Genomic DNA, 19,680 nt, shown 5'->3' with positions numbered 1-19,680 from the left:
TCTCACAAGTAAATCTCTGACCCCAAAGTAATCTCTGCCCTCAACAGAAAGCATACCAGACCCCACGACAAAGGAGTAAGCAAGTAAGCCTCCAGCTACAAACGACAGAACGGCAGCCCAAGGCATACGAGAGGCAAGAAGCAAGGCGCGTTTTCTGGCTGCTGCCCTGCTGGCGGGGGCCTGGGGCGCGCAGCCTGGACGCCCACCAGGAAGAAAGAGACCAACCCGGAGAAAGAAGGAAAGCCTGGGTACGCCCGGCCCTGCCGGGCACCCTCGGGGCTTCCGAGGACACAGGCTGACGGCTCTTTGGCTCCACTAGGCTCTCTAACCCGAGGCACAGCACACACTTTTTCCAGTGACCCAGGCCAGCAGCAGCAACGCTCCCCGAGCCCGCCCCCGCCGGTGGCTAACCAAGGGCGGCTCACCCCAGCCCGACTGGCCCCGGCCGACCCGCCCAGTCCCTCAGCAACCCTGGAGGCGGCCAAAGCGGGGAGCTGGCGACACGTGAACGAGCCCGACGCCCCCGTGCCTCCATGAAAACGTCTGTGGGCGTTGCGAGCAGCAGCCGCCGCCGCCTCCCCCCCTCACGGCCAGCCTCCACAGAGAGGCTGCGGCCTCAGCCACAGTTCCGCCGCCCTCTGAGGCGCAGGCCCGCAGCCGGGGCCTGCCAGGAGGCACGTCCCGTGCCAGGGCCCCGCTTCCCGCTTCCTCCCGCCCCACCAAGGCGGCCCTCCCGCTACTGCCGCCGCCGCGGCAGCTTCCACTCCTGCGCACTGGGCGCGCCCCCGGGCAGGGCTGGGCCGGGGCCGGGGCCGGGGCCGGGGGCGGGCCGCGGGCGGGGGCGGGGGAGCGGCGGGCGGCCAATTGCGGCCCCCCGGGGAGCGGCTCTGGCGGGGCCGGCACCCGCGCTCGCAGGGAAGGATGGAGGCAGAGGGTCGGGTACCGGGGCCGCAGCTCCCCCCGCCTTCCCCCGGCGGCAGGGGAGGGGCCGAGGCCGACCCCGACCCCGATCCCCCCGCGGGTGCCCCCGGCGCGGCCCGGGGGCCGCTGCTCGCCGCCGCCGTCGAGGTGCTGGCGCTGGACGATGAGGAGGATGACCTGGAGGTGTTCAGCAAGGTACGGCAGCGCCCTCCCCGGGTCGGGTCGGGCCGGGCCGGGCCGCGCCTGGGGCTGGCGGGCTGCTGGCCGCTCCGTCGCTCGCCGCCACTTTGCCCTGCCGTGCGCCGGGCGAGCCGGGGCGGCGCGGAGGGACGGGACGGGACGGGACAGCCCCGGGCGGCGGCGGTGATCGCGGCCTCTGCCCGGCCTCTGCCCGCCTGCCCCGCGCTTGGCCGGGCACCCTCCGCTCCCTGCGGCCAGACCATGCAGCGCCCGGGCAGGGCGGGTCCGGCGGTCGGCCGCTGCCCAAGGAGAAGTCACCCGCGGCTCCGGGGCCGCCGAGCGCTGCCCCAGGCAGCCCCGCGCCCCCAGGCAGCCCGGCCCGCTCAGCGGAGCCCCGGGTGGCTTCTCCTTGGCCACGAAAAGGGGGGTTTGCTACTTCAGACGAGCTGTGCAAGTCATAACTGCTCTTACCTGCAATTTGCAAAGTAATCTGGACTCGCTGTAACCTTATCATCACATTTGTCATGTACCATGTATGTATCTATAAATTAAATAAACAGTTGTATTTAGTAATTGCAGATGTATTTAAATATAAATAAATATTTCCAAGTTTCAGTTTGAGTTTTCTTTTAAAAGATGAAGGGAAGTCTAGCACATTCACATAGGAGGTTTGAGAAGGTAACATCTGTATTTTGATGAAGGGAATAAAATGAATGTAACTGACAATATATTAGGGTCCATGTTCTGAAAGCACACAGAGTTAGCTAGGTACGTGGGCTCCAGTCTTGCCAATATTGCTGATTTTAATTAAACCAACTAAGTGCGGTATGGCTACCACATATATTGTTTCTCATTTTGTACTGATTTGGTGACCTACCTCTTGCCTTCTCAGCCATTAAAGAAGACAGCATGTCATGGATCTGTTGGCCTTACCAAGGCAGCATCTAAAATATAACATAAGGACATATAGAGAGCTAAGGTGGAAAAAATATGTATAGGGGGCTAAGGCCCTGCTCACCTTCTGAGACTTCTGAACTGCTGTGTGACAAGGTGTGTGACACTGGAGAGAAATAGCAGATATGTTTCCTATTTGAAAGTGTGACACCAAATGTATTTTCAGTAGGACCGATTGTCATATGAATTAAATGTGTATTTTTTATATTTTTATAAATGAGATACGTGTTTTTGGTATGCATGAATAAAAACATTGGAATACGAGCTTCATTCTTAGGAGCTATGTGTTTAAACTTTGACTGTAGTAAAATTCTTGAAATTCATGGATTTTAAGGCCAGAAGGGACTATTAGGTGATTTAATGGTCTGTAGCATGCAAGAGGTCAGGCTAAATTTCACCAAGTTATCTGTGTTTTTCTGAAGCATAACTAGGGTGTAGCTAAATCATATTTTCTAGAAAAGCACTAGTATTGGTTTGACATAAAGAGATGAAAGATTCACTGAACTTGCATGCAAAAGCAGTGCTAAAATATAATTGTAGTTGTTTGTTTCTTTCAATCCTTTTGCTTTTACTAGGTAAGCTCAGGCAGTTCTGCATGCAGGTATCTGCCTATCAATACAGCGTATCAACAGTTATGCTGCTTGCTTGTCGAGCGATGCTCCTTGGGAATAAAAAATAAAAACAAGTGTAGTTGAGACAAGTTACTGCTGCTGTATGGCAAATATCCATATCTTTAAATTTCTGCTACCTGGATTTGTGCCAAATATTTCTTACTTATATTAAATCGTAACTACTATTAATGCATGCCACACGATAACTTATTCCTGCAAACAAGAAAATTTGTCATACTATGTGAAAACACAGCATTCTTTCCAAAGCTTGGACACCTGCATTTAGTGGTTATATATAGACCAGAAATTCACAGTTTGCTTTCAGCTGCAATCTGAGGGCTGATCTTTTGAGCTGATGAAAATCTGTGAGGTTGATTGGGGATTACACCCCATTTGTTCATGTTCCATATATTCAAGGGAAACTGACAGGCTAAATGTAGCTTCAGACTAAGTTTTGTAAAACCAATTTTTCCATAGTGGTTCCAGGACCACCTTGTTTTAAGTTCTGTCTTAATGGGGTTTCTCACGCCACTGTCTTTAAGATAGTGGTGTAGCATTTGCAGGCCAAGCAGGACAGCAGCAGCAGTGCGGTGTTCGGTGCCTGACACTGACATCGACTTCATTTTTCTCAGTTTAGTCAATGAAATGTACCAGCTACCAAAATGGAGAAAAATGAGATTCTTAAAAATTGTCAACCTCAATACCCTAAGTTATTACTCAAGATGTAAACACAGGGCTTTTATTTTATAAAAATTCATAGACATTTAACCTGATAGTGTCATAAACCATTGACCCGGTATCCTGTGACATATCTCAAATGTTACAGACTACCATCTTCTTCAGCAACTCTGATAAAGCATTTCATGATGTGACGTGCATTTCACTTTATCCTAGTTTCCATTACCGTGGAAGAAGTTCTGAGGTCTTTTTAGCAGAGACAGCTTCTGGGGGCTGAGTTATAAGTCACACAAATACAGTGTTTTCAACCCGCTTTCTTCCATTAGTTTCAAAGTATAGAGTACCACGTGTATCTCAATACCCATTCAGTTAATCTTTGCCTTCCTTGTAACTGATAGGGTGACCTAGCATTGACAAAGCTGTCAGCACTTGGGTTAACACTTAAAATCTTTAGCAGCTTTTCTTTCAAACTCTGTTTTACAGTGTTTGTTGCCATTTCATAATTACAGAAAACTTAATTAATGGTATTTCTGGAAAAGATGTACATGCCACTTCAGAATTGTATGGAGGCTAATTTATCTTCCAAAACAAGTTGATCAAGGATTTGAGACTGATTTATAAGTGAATTTTTCGGCCAAGGAGCTATTCTGTCTTCCTGAATCTCTTTGCTTCTTTGAAGCATGCTCCAACAACTAAGCTATTCTCTTATAAGACAAACTCTGCCACCACGTCCTTTATCTCCAGACGTGCTTTGGATCCCTGGCCTCAGAAGATTGCAAGCTCTGGATCCTCGCTGGGAGGGAGGGAAGGATGGATGGATGGATGAGGCACAGAGGCAACCCTGAGTCAAGGATCTATGCTCTGGGGAGGAGTGGTGTTTAGGCAAACCCCCAGGCTTAATGTCTTCTACAGAGAGCTGCAGGCTCAGCTGTGTGCTCGGCCTACGTTGAGGCTGCTCCTGCTGTATGAGTGTTTTCCTTCCCTTATTTATTTTGGAGTCTTACTGACCCATTGCAGCCAAATGTGAGAGTGAGATAGGGTAACTGCAAGTATAGAGGAAGGAGACCCAGAACAAGGCCTTCATGCTGCCAGGAGCTCGTTGATTTTCTGTCTGTTTGGTCTCCTGGCCAGTAAATCAAAATGCATGAACCTATTTGCTGCTCAGCACACACAGCTCTGCCGACTGCTGTCAGTAGTGAAAGGGCTTGGAAGGGAGAAGGGGTACTGCGGGTAGGTGGGGCTGGGGGAGGTGTGGGAAAGGACATAATTATCTGGGACAGGACCTTGATTCTCTTTGCACGGATGAAGAGGAAAAAAGTTTTTTTTTTTAAAAAGTTATACAACCCAAGAGCTAGAAGAATTGTCTGTTTTTCCTGTGCCACAAAACTCCTTCTGCCCTCATCTGTATGCACACAAAAACATAGTTCCAACCACAAAATTACAGCTGTATAGAAAATAGAAAATTATTATCTTTTTTTACCATGTTTCTGTGATGACATCAGACTTACGTCACACGAACTTCAAGAACTGCTGGAAGTAAACCTGAAGTATCATGAGGATAAAGAAAGAGAAACAGATACTTGTTTAAAACTCACATGCATTCATTCATGTGCAGATGAACACTAGAGCTGTATTACAACAGAACTGAAGACCTGCTTATTCTATGGATTTTTATTGCCTGTGTTTTGTTTCACAAACCACATATGTGTAAGCCCTTTCATATAAAAATATACTTTCAGAAACCTGCCTGTATAGAGCAATTTTTACTAGCAACCTAGAAGGAGGAATGAAACATTACGGTATTAATGACCCATGGAAAATGAGAAAATATGAAACACATTTGCCTTGATCCAATTTAGGCCTTGCAGAGTCATTATTCCTCAAGTTATATGGCCGTTCAAGTCCCTTACATGCTCACATGCATTTTTCTTTCCCTAGAAATTTCCTGTTGTCTCAGCGCTTTGAATCGCATGGGCTGCTCTGAACTAGCGGTCCTCATACTTCATGTAGAGCATGGCCAGCTAGTGCTAGCAGGCAGTGAAAACAGCTTCTCTGTTTATCCTCCACCGCTCAGGACAGTGCTGGCTGGATACCAGTATAGAAATCATGCGTAAGAACACACTGAGTAAAAATAAAATGACTTACAAGTGTACAAGTAAGCAGCTATATAATATTTAAAGCATTTCCTTTAGTCTTCCATCCTGCTTTTGTCTCCCTGTTCAAAGAACTGTACCTAAGTGATGGGAGGAGAACTGGTACATCAGTGCTTTCCGTGCATAATTCTCAATATAAATTTCTACTCCATATTTGTGGGAGTACATTGATAAATCCAAAGGAGAGGGATGGCACTAGGCAATGAGGTTTAAGGCAGGAAAAGAACAAGAGAGGAGAACGTGTTTCAGAGAAGATGTTGGTCCAGTTGAATTCAAAGGAGAAAAAGCAACTCCCACCAAGCTCAGCAGCCCTGCGGTGGTCTGCTCTTCACTCCCACGAGATCGGCCTTGGGATGATGCTGTGTCTCTAGTTTCTGTGGACTCCCACATTTCCACTCCTGACATTTGAGCAGTTTTCTTTTTAGCAACATCTCTTCTCCTTGCTCCATAGTTAGTGAGGCACCGGAACGGGCAACTCTTTGCCACTTGGTAGTTAGTGTAGCCTAACTACACTTTTAGAAAACTTCTAGAAAACAGATTAATTTTAAAGTTTGTTATAAAAATACTTCATTGCATTGGATATATTAGAAAAAGTGTATAAAATGTTTGATACTTAAAACATAGTGATTGATTTTAATTGCCCAAATTGATTATTTTTGGTGATTTATTCATTTATTGTGCTCTTTTATGGTGTTAGTGAATTTAATTTATTTTCCTAGACACTGTATCCTTCAAGATTTTAGATTAGTAGATCTCATCCAGACTTGCATCTAAGAAAGAAAATGAGATTTTTTGCCTGTTTCTAATTTCCACTCAGTTTCTCAGCATTTGAGTGATCGCTATGGAACACACTGAGCAGAAGCAGCTGCTATGGGGTCATATTCTTAGAGAGCTGTGGTGGAAGTGGTTGATGCTATCATAAGTGGTTTTCCACTTCAGCAAAACAGTGGTTTGACTTTTTTTAGAAATTAAGCAACAAATTTGTACTGCATCCTTACTTACTGTTTTTCTTTTTCAAAAGATTAAATTTATGTCTCTGTAAAAGTTCTCCATTTCAAACTTTATTTTAAAATGTATGCAAACTGAAATATACAATTCCAATAAAAATTCTCATTTGGATTTTGTCTTGTTTTCTTTTAAAATCATTGGGTTTTATCCACCCTGTTCAGGTTATTAGAGATAATTCAGACTTCATAAGTCCTGAGTAACTGGCTTCTAACAATGTTAATAAAGCTGTTAAGTATCCTACACAATTACTGGGTGCTTGGATTCATAAAGAATTTTAGCATTCATAGGCAAGTTCTCTTTCTAGCTATGCATAACATTCTTGTCAAATGGTAGCATTTTGCTCTTTCATCAGTTTTAGAATAAATCTCATTCTTATTTCTTACATCCTCACTGAAGCAAATACTGAAAAGGATAATAGATTTGCCATGTACTATATAATTCTTTCATCTGCTCTATGTTTTATCTGTTTTATCAGACTATTTAAAAGCTTGCCATTTTAGCGTCTGAGACGTGTGTTTGCATGTGTGTGTTTGTATATAAAGATGTATTGATACGGATGTTCTCATGTCTTATCTGTAGGATACATCACTGGCTGAGGTAAACTCATTCAGTCCTTCAATGCCAATATCCCCCTCATCAATGATAAACCAGTATAAATTTGAAGATGAACCAGAATTAAGAGATCTCTTCATTACAGTCGATGATCCTGAAAGCCACATTACAGCCATTGAAACATTTATTACATACAGAGTAGTCACAAAGGTAAGCATCTACTCATGGCTATAATGGCTTACATTGATGACAGTAGTAGCATTTTCACTGTTCTGGAATACCATTCTCTGGGATATTACTAAATTTAAATTATACTCTGATTTTGCCATGTGTTATAGACCACTAAAACTGTATGAAACTGTGCAGTAGATTCTGAAAAAAAATTCAGTATAAGTCTACACACATAGGTGCTTACGCTTTTTATGCTGAGAAAATAGCTAATAATTCTTCAACAGCCAAATCAGTTCTATAGGAGAATAACTTCTTCTATTGTGATCTTCAGCAGGAATATGAAACAGCAGAAAGACTGATTCAGTTCAAAGACACTGTATTAGCCCAAGTATTTATGACTTTTGGATTACTTGCAGGCTTCTGTCTTGCATAAATGTTACCTGCTACAAAGTCTTTCAATTCCATTCTTTTGTAATTACAGCGTTCACTATCACATGGACATTTGTTTCACATTTACAGTTGCATATGATTTCTGGGGAAACTGCCACAATTCTCCAATGAAAAAGTAATATTAGGGAACAACTAAGTGTATTTTTAGCTGTCCTGGGTACAAATTATTTACTGGAAATAAGGAAGAAAGTCAGCCTTGTGAGACTAGCCAGCTCTTCTGGGATTACCAGCAAATATTCTGCAGGCTGCATTTTGAGAATTGCACTGTTAATTTATTTTACTTTGAGTTCCTTTTTAAAAGATTCATTTAAAACCAAATTTTCAAATGGGAATTATTCATCCTTAAATAAGAGGAGATATCAGTTCCTCATAAAATATTTAAAGAGGAGGAAGAGAGCTATCTTCGTTAGGTTGCTAGCAATAATTTTCACTTTATGCATGTTTTTGTAGACAAGAGAACATTTTTTCTTCGGGCAAGTATGGAAGGGCTGTAAGGTGGATTACTTTTGCTTTTTTGTCTATTCTATCCTTTCTTATCACATTTAATTTGAAGTGCTGGTTGTTGATGATAAAGTAATAGCATTCCTCCCACATACCTTGAAAAATTTTTATTCAGCCCTCAAAAATGTTTAGATTACAAAAGCGTGTTTTGAGGTTTGTAGAATTTACTTGCATTATAAATCTCCATGCAACAATGAATGCTAAACAGCACGCATTACTTTAATGAAAACATGGGCTCTTTGTGGCTTGATTCTAGAAGATAGAGCAGTGATAAAATAAATCTCATGGTCTGACAATTTTGCAACACTGTAATAAGCATTTTTTCCAGGCATTAAAGGTTTGTTGGCAAGTTCTAACAAAGGGCTACAAAACTGGAATTGATGATGGAACGCAGAATCCATTAAGCAGCGCAGGAAGTGTTATTGCTATGATATGCTGAAGTTTTCATATTTTGAATGTGGGGATTGTTGACTAGTGTCAGCAGGTCCCAAGGACCTATGTCAGCTATTTGGTTTTTTCCCAGAATGCTAAAAAATGGACTTTCCTCACTCGTAGATTACTAATCACTTTAAAAGAAGTGCCCTAAAAGTAACAAACATAACCACGATAAACCGTGCTAAAAGGAAAATGCCACACTAAAATAATGATTGAAAACTTTTGGAAACATTGTGGTAGGCTAATTATTATAAGTCATTCTGTGTGCAGTTTAGTGCTTGCTTTTCTTTTCTTTTTTTTTTTAGAACTTTGATTTCTTGCTAAAATGGGATGTGTTTTATCTCTTCAAGTAGTTGATCATTGCACTTTAAAAAGAGCAAGCAAATAACAAAGGCAAAATAGAATCATGTATGCATTTCCTTCAAGTACTCAGTTTTCTCCAAAATCTAAAACTATTTTGTTCTTTTTTTCTAGTATTCTAACCTGGGCCTGTTTTTTCTGCCTCTGGTTTTCAGACATCTCGTGGTGAATTTGACTCCAGTGAATATGAAGTTCGAAGACGATATCAGGATTTCCTTTGGCTGAAGAGCAAACTTGAAGAAGCACATCCGACACTGATTATTCCTGTTCGTTTGCTAAAACTTGTTATTTTCATTTGTTTATAAGATAGCTCCAGTTTTATACAGAGATGTTTGAGGTCTTTCTTCAGTTTCTGAAGGGTCACAAACATTAAACCAACCTATTTTCATTAGCTTTATATGTATGTGATAATTAAAAATCCCATAAAGGTATTATTTCTTATGTTTGTAATTGTACCATTTGCAGTAATTTGCAGTAATTTACGTCCTCCTTTCTTAGTTGTACTTGTATTCTTCTGCACTGTGTGCTAGAAGAACCATGTTATAGCACTGTTGAATATGATAACGTTATAACAGTTTTTGGCACGGTGGATTTTACAAGGTATACCTATGTTTTTTAGTAAGTAGAAGAATTATTATAATACCCCTAATATTATGCAAATTATACAATATATTTCTTCTTTTTTCCTTAGCCATTGCCTGAAAAATTCATAATGAAAGGAATGGTGGAACGATTTAGTGATGAATTCATTGAGACTCGAAGAAAAGCTTTACATAAATTTTTGAACCGTATTGCTGATCATCCAACTTTAACTTTTAATGAAGACTTCAAAATTTTTCTTACTGCACAGGCCTGGGTAAAATGACTTTATTTTTATTTACAGTTATGTGAAACCACGTCTTGTGTTAGTAGAGTATATCAGGAGTCTCCCTGGTTTGGTATTCAATAGTGTCCTCCCACGGCTTGTTACAGAAGTGTCAGAAGGCGGCAGGGGATTTATGGAATATTCATGCCCCGAGATAACCTTTTCTTCTGTGCTTTTGGTAATCATGCATGTGGCCATAAATATTGCTGTACCTTCCAAAGCAGTTTTTGTTGCTGCATTTTGGATTTTTGTGGCAAATTCACAATATTTCGACTCTGCATGCTTTTTGGTATACATACAAGCTTCCAAGATTATATGAAAAGCAGTATTTTAAATTAATTGTTGTTTTGGCATGGCACTGTCCTTTTCATCTGCTTTTTTTTTAAATTTATACTAGTCTCATAAAAGAAAAATACAGCCCTTGAACTTCCTGTTGTATTTTTGCAAGATGTGTCCAGTTGAAAATTGGAGTTTTGTACTCAAAAAGCCTGCCTCTGAACTTCAGCAAAGGTTATTCTAGCAACATAAAAAGAGTTACAAAAAAAAAATAGATGGATTACTTCTTCCAGTAGGAACATTGTTTGCTTTTCTCAATGACTTATTTCTGCAATCATTACCTCTGCTTTCCTGTTCAAAAGGCTAAATTGCACACTAGCTAACTCACCCTAAGGAATGAAAGGGTAAAGGTTCTCTGCCATTTTTAATCGTTCTTGTGAGAGCGTGATACACGGCATGCTTGTGTTTGCCCAGAAAGGCTTAGCTAATAAATGCACATGACAGGTACGGTTCTGACACTGGTCTAATAATTTTAAAGTAAGATTTATACACTAAAAAGACACACAGATGCTTATGTATATCGTTTTGTTTAAAAAAAAAAGCTTTAAAGCATGCATTATTTTCAGAGAATTTGAAAAAGTACTTGGAAGTAAACACGGCTTGTTCTGTCTTTAGGAACTCTCCTCACACAAGAAGCAGGGTCCCGGTTTGCTGAGCAGGATGGGACAGACCGTCAGAGCTGTAGCATCCTCAGTAAGAGGAGGAGTTAAAAATCGTCCTGAAATGTTTACGGAAATGAACGATTACATGGAAACATTTAGTCAGAAAATAAACGTACTAGACAAAATAGCTCATAGAATTTACAAGGAAGAAAGGGGTAAGTAGAAAACAAGTATCAGTTTTATTGATTTAAGAAATTAATATATTGGAAAAGTAAATTAGTTTTCATTGTGCCAGGCAAAATACTCTCTCCAGCAAGCAGGGGAAAAGGGAGATTTGTGTTTATACTGTGCTTTTCATAACAGTCATTGTTTTGGCAGACCTTCAAGTTAGTTTGAATAACTTGTTAATAGGAAGAGTTTTAACATGTCATTGAATTACTTCATAAGGAACTTAGAAAGAAGAAAACCTAGCAAGTATAGCTATCTTTTTACTTGTGCTTTTTGGAAAGCTGCATGACCTTTTGTTTTGTACTTTTACTGGAATGTAAATAGTGACAGTTTTCTGTGCTGTCTCGTACTGGCCTAATGGTGTCTAGATTCCAGAGCTCTAAACATCTTTTTTTTTGTTTCATTCTGCACCTTTTTTCTGTGTTGACCAAGTAGATTTTATTTTTTTTTAAAGAGCTTTACTGTTGGCCATAATTTCTGTCATGGGAAACGGTGCCTGTTAAGAGTTTTCTTAAGAAGGATGACAATCTCAATTTTTTCCTTAAGTAACAGCAGTTTGCACACCTACTTGGAATGCTAAATTACTGACTTTCTGAGATTGACCCTGATCTCAGACTAGGCCTGTTCAGTAGAATTTCCACTGGTCAGCACTTGAGGGATTTTATTGTCTATATAATATAATTTGAAGAGCTGCACTGTGTTCTTTAATAACTGAGCCCTTGTGCTTTATTGTGCAGTACCAGATCTCAGCATGTCCTCACTAAATTGGAGGGGTCTTATAAAAGGAAAATACATGTCGGTGAAAAGAGTTCCTTTTGATATCGTTCATTTCAGTGGAAATAGCTGGCTGAGGTCCATAGGTTCAAGGCATCAGTGCCAAAATATTTCTTGGAAAACCTTCTGAATTTTGACATGCTCCCAAATGCTGTAGGTTGTATCTTCTTTCTAGATTTTACAAATAGCACTTGGCAGAACACTTGTGTGCAGGGCCGCACTGCCGTGGATATAAACTGTGGATAGCTGTGATTCAGAGAACATTCCTGCTTGCAGTAGCGTAACATGGGATTCTTAATTACATCTTCCATGGAGGGTTTTTTTGTCCAGTTAATCTCAAAGTAAACATTACACTCTTCATACCACACGGCTGCTTTGCATCTTTTCTTGGACATTCCTTCATTGTAAATTCAGTTGTGATGAAATGGTGTTTCCAATACATGACCAATGCGTTCATAGTACCCTCCTGTGAACGTGCAGCTTCCAGGTCATACCCAGCCTTGCCCAAGTTTAGCCCTGCCAAATGGCACAGTGAATTCTGGGCCTTCTTTCTGCTTACAGATTATCACTTGGCCTAGAGACATAAGAGAAATAATTCATAGGATATCCTTGTATTTAGATTAATAAAAACTACTAAAGGAGATAACACCTGCAGAATGGCAATGAACTTCAGTGTGTCTTCTGAAGCTTTTGGGACATACCAAGGCTGCTAGTTTTAATAACAGAGACAGGATTCAGAGCATTACTGTAGCAGAGGAATTTGGGGCAGTAGAAGCGAGTCAGACCAACTGCTGCCTGGGGCTGCTATGGCTCCTGCCCCTCTATGAAGACAACGTGAAGTAATTCAGGTCATTGGGTGATCTGAATACAACTCTTCAGGTCTACCTGAGTATGTGTGTCCTTTTGAAATGACTGGGGCATTTTTGCTGATAGATTTCTAGGAACTACTTAATTACAATACATTAATTGATTAGTTTATTCATAAACAATGAACTGCAGTTTGGTCATTTGAGCACACTGAAACATTAGCGTCAGTCTCTTGCTTTGTTCACAGTAAATATGCGGTTGCAATTAGTATCACTTAGACATCTATTAATGAACAAAAGAGTAATATGCATATATGTTCCTGTTAAGAGTATTTCAATGAAATGAAGGAATACGGCCCCATCCACACACTGTGGTCAGCTTCAGAAGAAGATATAGCAGACTCCCTAAAAGGTGTTGCCAGCTGCATCGACAAGTGTTGCAAGGCTACGGAGAAGCGAATGGCAGGGCTCTCAGAAAACCTGCTGCCGATTTTACATGAATATGTTCTCTACAGTGAAATTCTGATGGTAAGGTTTCCTTAAGGATTGCTTATGGCTATATGTAAAATTTGGCTTAGTCCAGTGACAAACTCTAGAAGAGAATTTGTAACTAACAACTGATGAAAATGATTTTGCGGTCCCTCTATTTACTGTTGTTACTAAACATGCACAGCATAGGATAGTTGTCTGTTAGCAGGGAATGCGGTTGGTCCTGTTTCCCTTGCTCATCAGGCATGAGGCGCCCCTTCCAGATGAGAAGAGCTTGATAGTTTTTTGCATGGCAGGCAGCCCTTGGTAGCTGTGCTAAAGAGTGTCTGGTTTTGCCATCTTCAGAGAGCTCTGCATTGTAGCAGAGAGGCGGGAACACAGAAAGGTTTGGGGAACAGCAGCTGAGAAGGACCTCCTCTGACACTGCTGAAATATGAACTCATCGAGTAACAGATTGTGTGGGGGAAAAGGAGTGGAGAGGTTTTTCCCTTTCTAGGAGATGTTCCTAAACTATGTTTTCTTTTTCCAGAACAGCAGGGAACTTCCAGTCCCTGTGCCATTATGTAAGCATGTGTTAGTCTTTGCCATAAGCCGATGCTCTCAGTTCCCTTTATGTACGTATTTTTCTTACACTTGGGGAGAATGTAAAAAATCTCGCTGCAGAGTTGATAAACTCAGTGCTGATGGATAATCAACATAATTAACTGAATTCAGCATGTCAGAATTCCCACTCTGCTGCCTCCAGAAAGCAGAAAATGTGTACAAACCCCTCTTTGTCTAGGTTTTGAGCAATGCAAGCTGCAGTATCTGTTCTTGCCTTACTGCTGGGAACCCAGCTCCTACTGCAGTGGTTTCTGAGTAGGGGCTGAGAGTGTGTTACAGGCCATGGGTAGAGCAAGGCCCAAGTTAACTGAGCCTTTGCTGGCACTGTGCAGAGCATTGCCAGTTTCTCAGTAAGGCTTAGCTACCGAGAGGTTAAGAATTACTGCTGCAATGACTGCTGTCTTTAAAAGAAGCTTCACTGAAAGAGGGGCCATACAAAATATCCTGTATCTCACAGGCCTCATTATTTACATGTACATGCAGGTAGATGGGGGTATGTACTGCTTTGCTTAAAGGTCTGAAGAGATTACCGTCCTAGCAATTGCAGGTCGTCTTCCTCTCCCCGACTTCCAAACTTATTTTTGAGAATTTCTAAGTCTGTTACCCATAAGCGATCCCAGCCTTCATGCCACTGAAGAGATGCTGCCTGCCCATTGCCTTCTAGTCTGCAGCCTGGCTCCCCTTTTCTCAGGTGTTCTCTTTTGTCCAGAGCACAGAGGTGTTTCTGCAGACAAACCCCAGAGTGACTATCTGGCTCTTCATGCACACGTTACAAGTAGCTGTTGCCCATTGCATTTTTTTTCTCCTTGCAGTGTTCTTGATGCAACACTTGCAACACAGCATTAGGTTGCCATGAGGTCCTGTCCGGAGGAAAATCTGCCTCCACTAGCTCATTCCTGTTCTACAACTGTTCCTTTCCTTTCATTCGCCATGGATTTTTACTTTTCCTACAGCTTACTTCCCTGTCGCAGTTTGGAGAGGGAACTACTAGTCACACTAAAAATACAATAGGGGAAGTCACACACTAGTAAAACCTGCTTTCAGAGGTGTGTTTAACCCCTCATTATGGGGACCTTTGTGCGGTGCTGCCAAGATCATGCGCAAATGTGCAGAAGAAGGTGTGGTCAATAGAATACAATCCTTGTATTTTCCAGTCTTGGGAGTTCAGCCTTAAACTGGGGAAAGAGATGAATTCAGAGCTAAAATATTTACATGTGGACTGGCTCCTTCCTAACTGACTCACAGAACAAATCTGGGGAGTGCAGGGTACTGCTGTGCAGCAATAAATTGGTTGTGGGTCCACATACAATCATTTGAGGGTTTTGTGGCGGGGTACCATTAAATATTACACCAGAAAATTGTAAAAGTATAGTAATATGTTTTAAAAACACAGTCTCTCTGTTTGCCATTAGAAGTCAGCACTTGTCTATAGTTGTAGCACATTAATATTAAAATAATTGGTTTTATCGTGTAATTTAAGGAGTATTTGTGATAAAAGTTGCCAAATAGTCATTAAAACAGTTTTAAAAGAGGCAAAAGAAATAGTAAAAAAGAGAAAGCATTTGTAATGTGAAGGAAAGCTGTTCCAGACATATTTGTTTTGCTTCTGTGCTTACAGCTAAACATTTTCTGTATTTATCTAACCAAAAGATATTCTGAGCTATTGAAACGTAGATTTGTGAGCATTAGTATGTATTGCTAATCTATTACTCAGAATTGTCCAAAGTCAGGTTTACCAATTTTTTCTAGTAAGTACCTGTTCAAAAAGAAACATTGAAAAATTATTTGAAAATTAACCTCCTAAATTATTCTATTGTGTTTGTTAAAGTGACAAGATTTCAAAGAGAACTCAGTCAAATAAGACAGCTAGAGAAGGTAGAGCTGCTTGTGCCCTGTGCTGTTTCAACATGCCCTATGCTAGAGGTGAATACTGAAAATCTCTTTAGTATATGCAGAAGAAGCAGTAAAACCAGTTGTGGCAAGGTAATGTAAAAGAAGGTTTTGAGATTTGTAATTATATATGTCCTGCTTCTGATTTTTTTTTAAAAGTACTAAAACCTTGTAACGTTTCTGTGAGAAAAGCACGCCTGAGTGTGTTTTTACAGATGAGGAAACTAAGGCAAAGAGAAATTTGTAAGGCTTCGTCAAGGTCACAGAGCAAATGAGCATTGGAAATGGAAATTTAATCTGTAATACTGTTCCTGTTTTGTAGTTTAACAAGTAACGTTCCTTCCCCTTTGTAATTATTTTTCAACATTGTGCTAAAAATCCAATACCTGATAAGACAGTTTTAAAGGAGGAAATAATTACATAAGCTGAAAATAAGCACATATATTAATGTTAGAACATTTATCATTTTAATGATAATCTGATTTTTCTGAACTACATTTGGCACTTACTTACAAAATAATATTGAAGGTTAAAGTCACAATTTCAATAATGCCTGGTATACCATTTTTACTCATTTATTCTACTTTATGTTGTAATTTTTACTCAAAGAAGATACTTTTGTTCATGAGATTTGGCAAACTCATTGCTGTTTTAAAATACGAATATATAGTAAGTTGAGCTGAAACTAAGTAAACTGCTCTTGCAGTTTTTCTCATACAACTAGCATTGATACTGCGTATGGCAGATTCTTGCGGCACTGATTTTGGATTTACTAAGATTCTTGAAAAACACCTAAGATAAAATACAGGTATTGAAAAATAAGTCTTCATGATTTTAAGATTTTTTTTGAGGAAAGTACATGTATCATGTCAAAATTATTAAATGGCATCATTCTGTGATCTTGCTTAGTTTATGAAATAGCCAAGTTGTTTGACCGTTTTCTGAATAGATGGCTGAAGTTTGGTGGTTTACTTCTTTTTTTTTCTTCTATATTAAGGGTGTTTTGAAAAGGAGAGACCAAATTCAAGGCGAGCTCGACTCCAGAGTTGATGCTTTAGCCAATAAAAAGACAGAAAAGGATCTGGTGAGTATGTACAGAATGCTGAAATCTTCCAGCTCTTATTCTAACTGCAAAAGATGATCCCCTGAAGAAAGCGTGTCATCTGTCCTCTTTGTAACTGGATGGTGTGTCTATAATTCTCATTCTGAAAAGGTTTGGTCTGTGTAGCTATGCATGCCAGGCAAAGGCAATCATGAGAAAGATGCAAAACTTCAGCAGATAGGCTGCTGGAGCAAAGGGCTGGTAATAGTGGGCGACCACTGTGTTTTGTCAACACAGACTGTACCGCAGCTTATTTTTAGCATTTCTGTTTACTTCCACACTGGGAGTTAAAAGAAAGTAAGACTTGCTGCAGTGCTCTTGTAGCTGCTGCTTCATTGATGTAGGAGAGGGAGAGGAGGTGGTTAGAATGAGCAAAGCTGTTCATTAAACTTATTTAAAATAAAAAGTTCTGGATTCTGTTCTTTCAGGTTTCTGTCTTATCTGGTTGGGCCCAGGGATATTTTTTTACTTCCAGTATGACACCTTCATTCATTCTAGTGAAGTCAGACCGTAACTGTAGCCCATGGGGGCAGGCATCCCCAAAACCATCAGCAAGGCTCAGCAGGCCAATTAAAAGGAACTTCTGGGACGGGTCTTGGCATTTTTTAAATTTTTGATTGTTTAACTCTCCAGCCTAAATAATGTCCTTTTAGCACAGTGTTAACACAAAGTGTTATACAGTGTAAATAATACATAAAAAAACCTAAATAATAACTTTTTAGTACATCAAAGGAGAAAGTCCTTGACATTTCAGATACTTTTTATTAGCTTCGTCATAATTAGCTTTCATGTAAAGATGAGCTATTTAGACAGTTTTTGGCACTTGAAATGCATATTTTTATTTGATTTCTTGTCACTGAGCTGAATAAGAATCTGTTAGCACTGTCTGATACCTACGATGGCTATGGTATATTTTGTAACGATTTGCCTCTGTGGACTGCAGTGGGACAGTAAGTAAATACCTCTGGTTTTGCTTTTTCCTGAACTAGAAATTCTGTTTGCTTATCTTATATTGTCCTCTCATTTCACTGCCTTTGTGTTCTCTAATCTGTTTTTGTTTCTCTACTTCCTCTGCCGCTTCTCCTGTCCTTTGTCCTTAGTTTACGTATAAAGTTTGAAGCTCTTATAAAATGCATGGAGGATGGTAAGTTGGAGAATGCCCCTAGGCTGGGAGTTGGGGTAGCAATGGCAGGTCCTGGTCCTCTGCTGGCTGCGGGCCACTGCGTTCCCATGCTGCCTTGTGAGGGCACTGGCAGACCTGCTGCGGGCTCCTCCTGCGGCCTGCCTGTGTCCCCAGCACCCCGCGCCATGGGTGCCCCGCGTGCCGGCAGCACGTATTGGTTGCATTGCATGTAAAAGCACACTATATATTAAGAAGGATCCTTATGGGTCCCTTCCACCTTGAGGTGTTCTACGATTCTAAGAATTTATTCTGGCAGAAAGGAGCGTTATACGTCATTGCGTAAGTTATTTGTATGCAGCTAGTTATATCAACTTTTTAACATTGCGTCCCTTTTAATCAGTACTTCTCATTTGTATGGTTTGTTGGCAACCTGCTAAAACCAGTTGCATTTGCACAGAGCGATTCAGCGATGAATTCCAATTTCATACAGCTTGTTCAGCAGCTAGTCTTATTGCTGTCCACTGTAGGGAAGAGAACATTGCCTGGCAGGATGGGGTCTTTTCAGAATGTATTTCTGTTATAATCTGATGGAGTCCTCAGACAAGGTGCATGCACTCTCTTTTCCTGAACTGTTACAGACGAAAAGGAATATTTTTCCTTTAGCATTGATCATACCATGTTGATTTGATATTGACAATAGTTTACTCCATAATGAGATGTTTGCACTTGCTTCCAGTAAAATTTTGAGATCAGTTTGCACAACCTGGTCTTTTTTCACTGTTCCTGTGTTTCCAAAACTGTGTTTACAGTTTTGGTAAAAGCCTTTGGACAGTGTGATTACCCAGGTGTTCAGATCTTTGCTTTATCTTTCCAACTCCTCTATTTCTTACTCATTTCAAAAAATCCTGTTTCTGAAAGCCTGATTCTCCTTGCAGTCTCACGAGAGCAGTAAAACAGATGTCTGTTAGTCTAATCTGATCATAAAATCCTGTGTTCTCTAATTGAGTGGCAGCTGTATCCTGAAGACTTTCTTAATTAGAAGTTGAAGGCTTTTTCTATTAATGATAGTTTGGCCACAGAGAATGGTGTACTGCTATTTTTAACCATTCAAGTAACTTTTAACTGTTTTCTTAATCAGTTTTTTACTATGTTTTAATTTTTATTATATGTTGAAATATTTTGCTGACATTTCTAACCCGACTGATTTCAGAATAAAAGGTGGTCATAACACAGGTACTGTTATTGGAATTGGCATCAAACACTGAATTTGGCTGTATTTGCACATTTCTGTTCCTCAGCAGAACTCATGTAGCTTCTAATGATCTCATAGATGTCAGACTGAACTTGTCAGTGCAATCTAGTAGCCAGAAATTCTGCTGACAATGAGTGGCATGAATAATCTCATTTGAAGTACATTTCCACCATAGATAAGGAATCTCAGACTGTCATTAGAGCTCATAAAAGGCTGTGAGATCTTTAGCATTGGTCACAGCAAACATTAAATGATTTAACAAACAGGAGGTTATACAGCAGGAGAATGCAAAACATCACCAAGGTCAGTGCAGCTGAAATAAGCTGGAATCACAAATTAAACCTTACGAGATGTCAGGCTCATTGGCTGGGAAGAAACGTTTTCTTGAGCTGTGCTTCTGCCACCGGGCTTTTAGAAAGCTGCTTGTGGTGCTGTTAAAAATCCAAAACCTTGTCTCCCGCTCCGAAATTTAGTCCACAAAGAAGGCAGTTGTTCTGGGTATGGAAGGTTTGAAGACTGTGATTTTGGATGCAGGCTCTGACAGAGATATTTGGGAGGACTTTGGTGTCCTCCTGCTTCTCTAGACCTTTCTTATCTCCAGAGCTCTGCCTGTAAAGATGTTGGAGTTTGTGGCTC

General features: G+C 40.8%; 1 protein-coding gene across 1 annotated transcript in view; it reads left to right on the top strand.

Annotated features, from left to right (window-relative positions):
- Nucleotides 1-921: 921 nt before the first annotated feature.
- Nucleotides 922-19,680, top strand: part of SNX7 (sorting nexin 7) — a 30,486-nt gene continuing 11,727 nt past the window's right edge. Inside the window, exons 1-7 of the mRNA XM_050901031.1 lie at nt 922-1,116; nt 7,085-7,267; nt 9,130-9,240; nt 9,666-9,830; nt 10,791-10,992; nt 12,914-13,113; nt 16,565-16,651. Coding sequence (XP_050756988.1) covers nt 922-1,116; nt 7,085-7,267; nt 9,130-9,240; nt 9,666-9,830; nt 10,791-10,992; nt 12,914-13,113; nt 16,565-16,651 — 1,143 coding nt within the window. The remainder of the gene's footprint in view (nt 1,117-7,084; nt 7,268-9,129; nt 9,241-9,665; nt 9,831-10,790; nt 10,993-12,913; nt 13,114-16,564; nt 16,652-19,680) is intronic.

The sequence above is a fragment of the Gymnogyps californianus genome, chromosome 8 (genome assembly GCF_018139145.2).
Source record: "Gymnogyps californianus isolate 813 chromosome 8, ASM1813914v2, whole genome shotgun sequence".
In the NCBI taxonomy this organism is placed as follows: domain Eukaryota; kingdom Metazoa; phylum Chordata; class Aves; order Accipitriformes; family Cathartidae; genus Gymnogyps; species Gymnogyps californianus.
Note: the sequence above shows the minus strand (reverse complement) of the source record. Positions and strands in the feature narration are given on the sequence as shown.